The sequence below is a fragment of the Lynx canadensis genome, chromosome E3, assembly GCF_007474595.2.
Source record: "Lynx canadensis isolate LIC74 chromosome E3, mLynCan4.pri.v2, whole genome shotgun sequence".
Lineage (NCBI taxonomy): Eukaryota > Metazoa > Chordata > Mammalia > Carnivora > Felidae > Lynx > Lynx canadensis.
This window is the reverse complement of record NC_044318.1, coordinates 24,523,933-24,528,673: the sequence shown is the minus strand read 5'-3', so window position 1 is coordinate 24,528,673 and position 4,741 is coordinate 24,523,933. Positions and strand designations below refer to the sequence as shown.

The following is a 4,741-nucleotide window of genomic DNA, read 5'->3' as shown; positions in this document are numbered from 1 at the left end:
GGACAGAAAACAAATGGTTAAACTGATAGTCTCCATCAGCTTACAAGTATCTCATCAATAGCCTAATCAGTAGCTCCCTACTATCTTAATGATAATGCTTTGCTAGAGGGGAAAACAACCTTACCCTGACAAGAGCTAGGTCTCCAGTAATCTATAAATCCTCTTTAGCATATGGAAATCCCTTTAAGAAACTTCCTCTTGAATTTACATCCCCCAAAATTCCACAGTGTATAAGCAGTCACTCTGTACAACCCCAGTGCAGCTCTTCCCGCCCCTGGGTCCTATCCCCATGCTTTGATAAAATCACCTTTTTGCACCAAAGATGTCTTCAAGAATTCTTTCTTGGCCATCAGCTCTGAACCCCACCATCATCCCAAGACTCCATCAATTCCTTTTTGATTGGCTCGTTTCTATTGTATGAGAGATGGTCTGTGACCATACTGTTCCTTGTGGGTCATACATTTTATGGTCTACTACTTATTTTTAGTTAGCTCTTTTGTGAAATTCCTAAGGGAAACCTGAGGGACAGTAGGTGGTGTCCATTACTTTCTTAAGAGGAACCTGAAGCCCTGGGGGCTTTGCTGTGGTCAGCCACTCCCAGCATTGTTCCAAAATATGTGTTTTTTCCCCACCCAGGGACCTCAAGTCCTGATCTTTCCCTCTGTGCCTGTTTTATCCTATCTTTCCTATCATACTCAGATCAAGGTCAATGTTAGGGTCAGGATCAGAGCAGGGTTATTGCTGTAATATTTCATTCTTTTGTTTATAATCTTGCTTCTAGCATTAATTCAGGTACTGCTATCAAAACAAAAGAAACATTATTCTTTCTGCTAATTTTGGTTTTATTTTTCTGCAGGAATGGTAATGGATTTGGAGTACTCATTGTGTTACAGAACCAGGCTGGAACGGTGGCGGAAAAAACAAGCAGCACTCAGAGATCTTGGAGGATTGGAGACTTATTTATTTAACACCAGCGGGCTCAGAGGAGACCGTTTCTCCAAAGATCTGAGCCCCGAATGCAAGTGGAAAGGGTAATTTATAGTTGTCAGATTCCATATCTGTGGGGATTTTCACGCGGCAGCAAACAGGGCAAGAAGAAACCTCCCCCCACCCCCCCAAGAGGGGTCTCTAAGCTAGAGACCAGAGCTGGTTTTAGTCCCATCAGCCATCTTTGGCGCAGTACTTTATTCATTTCTCCAACAATTGGCCCAGTAATTTTAATTGTATTATTAGGGACCATCAGATCCTGATAATTCATACCTCTGAAAAATCAAAATATTCTAAGTTTTACTCCTTTGTAGATTTATAGCCAGATGCCTGGGTGATAGAAGTGCAAGAACATGCAGTATAGTTTTAATAGATTTCTGTCCTTAAAAAAAATGTTTTGCAACTTCTAAATTTCATAGTTTACAGAATAATTGAAATAAAATTTAGATGTTGAATTTCCCACTACAATTTACCTGATAATTGGTCATCTTCCTTTCAGCATTTGAGAAATGGTTAGGCGCTCCCAAGGCTAGATAGTTCCAAATTTATGGAAAGTTTGTCTTCATTAATTGAGCCAAAATAGCTTTTGACCATTCTTTTCAGCTTCATACAGCAACAGAGTAAATCTAGTCTTTCTTTCATATGGCTTTTCAGTCTCTCTCTTCCTCCTATGCACAGTAGTGCAAGTCTTTTTGCAAAGGTGAGGCAATTAACAACTATCCTGTAAGGGTTAAATTGTAGTGTAGGGCTAACCTGTAGCCTTAAGAAATAACAGCTTTGTTTTCACCCTATAGGTTAGGAGATAACAGTCTTATCCTATCAATCAAGGGATGGATTGTGTTTGATTGGATTGGGGCAAGGGTATGTCTAAACTGTTTCAACCCCCATCTGGGAACTATTCCTTTGTTCTGTTCCTAGGTGATGATAAGACGATGTGGTCCGCTATAAAAACTCTGTACCCTGGCTGTTCGAGACCGCACTCTGCTCAAGAGTGTTGGTCCTGATCGGTTGGCCTTGCCTCTCATTGCAATCAACTTTGTTGTGACTGTCACTGGTGCCCATAGCATTCTGTTTCAGGAGTCGTGTGGATGCAACAATCCCATCTGAGCAGGCCCTAGGTTCCCATTAATGGGCTGAAATTTCCTGAGGGGCACAGTAGGAAGACAGTGGCCTCCACCTGGGCCACGATCCACACTTGAAAGTATTCACTGCCTGATTCTCTGGGAGGCTGTCACTCTCTTGATGAGTCCTGACATCCTCACACCCTAAGTTTGGAAGGATGGCTGGGGGTTCTGAGTGCCTTCCCTTTGGACCCTGAACTAGACTACCAAGGCTCCAAAACCAAAAGCCAGAGGTTTGAGTGCATAGAACCAAAGCTAAGACTTGCTGAAGGCCGGAATGAGATAACAATCTCACCCCCAAACCTTCCTGGCTGAAGAGAAAACAGCCCCCCCACCCCCCCCCCCCCCCGTGTCCACCTCTGATTGGTGTGTCCTGCCCCTTAGGCCTGTGCTTCCTGCCCCTCCCCCACCTACATCCTCCATCCGGGGATCACTCCTGTTGAGCCCATCAGAGATTTTCCTGGTTATTGGATACTGAAAGTTTTGCAGAACACTCCTTGCTAACATTTTCATTTCGATTTTTAAACCCAGTGAACCTGGCCCTGCCATGATTCCACCCTAGAACCCTAAAATGATGATGCTTATAGGGTTTAAAGGCTGAAGAGAAAGGAGACTAGTCCGGGGAATGACAGAAGAAGGTTGGCACAGCAGAGGCAGGCAAGATCTCTGCTTCCCAATCCTGGGATTTGAGTCTGAGGAATTATGGAGCCAACGGTTTTCCTATCTGAAAAATAAGGGATGTGTTGAATGTTTCCCATGATCCCCTTGAACTCTAAATACTACAGGGAGGTATTCTGTGGTATTAAAGTCATGAGATCCTAGAACTTTTTCAAGCTAAGGCGCTATGGGCAAGGAATTGGAAAATTAAGATGGGTGGCCTCTTGATTCCACTGAGCCTGAGATGAATAAGTCATGGAGCACCTGGGTGGCTCAGTTAGTTAAGCTTCCCACTTCAGGTCATGATCTTGCTGTTTGTGAGTTTGAGCCCTGTTTCAGGCTCTGTGCTGATAGCTCAGAGCCTGGAGCCTGCTTTGGATTCTGTCTCCCTCTCTCTCTGCCCCTCCCCCTGCTCATGCTCTCTCTCTCTCACAAAAATAAATATTTAAAACAATTTTTTAAATGAATAAATTGTCTTCCAACAACGTGTCTTTCAACAAGAATGCCACAGGACCACATTTCTGGAGAGCTTTTTCTTTACTTTTTCTTTTCTTTTCTTTTTTTTTTTTTTTTTTTTTTTTTTTGACGACCCTTTCCCCCTGCAACTTTTTCTTTAGTCTCTGCCTGCCTGGCCTTTCTTCAGGCTATTTTAGTACTACCCAGTGGTTACTTAAGGCTACTATCCTCTGCTCTAAGGAATTAAGTATCCAGGATCATATCTAGAAAGCAGAGCTAAAGGAAAAGGAACCAACTGCTTACACAAATCAGGGACGGACAACTGAAAAGAACAGAATAGTCAGGAAGACCAGCAAACCAATTTAGTCTTTATTAAAGTGTCAGGGTAGGGTAACACCATGAAATGTCAGAGCCTGAGCACTTGAAGAACACAGAGGAAGGATTTAAGGGCTTCTTATGGATGTAGGCCTGGGTTTCCAGGCTAGAGAGAAGGCAGTGGGTGATTCAGATGTTCACAAGGACTTCAGGAAGGCCCTATATTTGGCCAGGAAAGGGGCAGACAGAGTATTTAGCTCTTGCCGAAGTTCCTGTAGAGCCCTTTCCTGCTCTTGCTGCTCCCCCACCACCTGTGTTCTGTAATAGTTGATGTAGAAGTTCACCCAGTCATCCACTATAGTCACCATGGCTTCTTCAGGGATAGAAGGATTAGGAAAGATCTGCAGGATGAGGGGGTGGCAAGGGAGACTGTGTTCACCAGTGCAATTCAGGAATAACTCACAAACTCTGACATCTTCCTGTCTCTGAATTGCATCCCCTGTTTCTAATTGTTCCCATTAACTGCACCATTACTCTCCCAGCTCCAAATTAACCTCCTTTGTCTGCCCACACCCACCCACAAAGAGTCAGGCCTGTTCTTTTGAAACAGTACCTGGGCTTACCTGCTGATCCAGCAGAATATTAAATTCCTTCATTCCTTTGGAAATGAGATCCTTATTGGCTTGAAGAAGGGCCATCTGCCTGGGTTAGAGAAAGAGACTGAATTTAAGTATGCTTTTTCCTCATTCCTGGGTATTTCCCCGAATTCTCTCATCCCCCTTAAAGATATCTGGTGCCTTGCAGGACCACTTCTCCAACACTTTTCAAGTCTGCCCTGCTCTGAGATCACATTTGTCCCAGGTTGGCTCACCTTCAGGTCCAACAGTGCTATGTACGTCTCACCCACACTTTCCAGGGTATGTATGTCCCTCTCTAAGCTAAATGTAGACAAGGAGTCAAGTGTCAGCCTAAGAGGGAAACGCCCTGCATCTAGGTTCTGAAGGAGGGTGATAGGTCAATCAGGAGATGGGAAGGTGGGGAGAGGTTTCCCTGAAGTTAAAAGATAGCAAGGCCAAGAAAAGCAGATAAGTGAAGAGACCTAGAAAACCAAATGAGGACAGGTCCTTGTCATCTGCCCCACATCTTGGTATCCATGCTCCAAAATTAAAATTTAGGCCAACAAAACTAATATTAATTGACTCCCT

The 4,741-nt window shown here is 43.9% G+C and overlaps 1 protein-coding gene across 2 annotated transcripts; it reads right to left on the bottom strand.

Annotated features, from left to right (window-relative positions):
* Window positions 1-3,568: 3,568 nt before the first annotated feature.
* Window positions 3,569-4,487, bottom strand: LOC115504017 (alpha hemoglobin stabilizing protein). 2 transcript variants are annotated; one of them, XM_030300628.1, is made up of 3 exons: window positions 4,408-4,487; window positions 4,160-4,238; window positions 3,569-3,937 (listed from the first exon to the last, which is right to left on the bottom strand). In XM_030300628.1, exons 2-3 carry the CDS (start codon window positions 4,232-4,234, stop codon window positions 3,734-3,736), a joined length of 279 nt encoding a protein of 92 aa, XP_030156488.1. In that variant the 5' UTR covers window positions 4,235-4,238; window positions 4,408-4,487; the 3' UTR covers window positions 3,569-3,733. The 2 variants fall into 2 exon arrangements, with proteins under 2 accessions (XP_030156488.1, XP_030156489.1); XM_030300629.1 differs by having other exon boundaries at window positions 4,160-4,234; window positions 4,408-4,474.
* Between the last annotated feature and the right edge of the window lie 254 nt (window positions 4,488-4,741).

Bases quoted from the DNA above. Each gene is read 5' to 3' on its own strand.
- LOC115504017 (XM_030300628.1), bottom strand. From the start codon at position 4,234: ATGGCCCTTCTTCAAGCCAATAAGGATCTCATTTCCAAAGGAATGAAG. The intron at 3,938-4,159 runs GTAAGCCCAGGT...CTCATCCTGCAG, and splicing joins ATATTCTGCTGGATCAGCAG to ATCTTTCCTAATCCTTCTAT.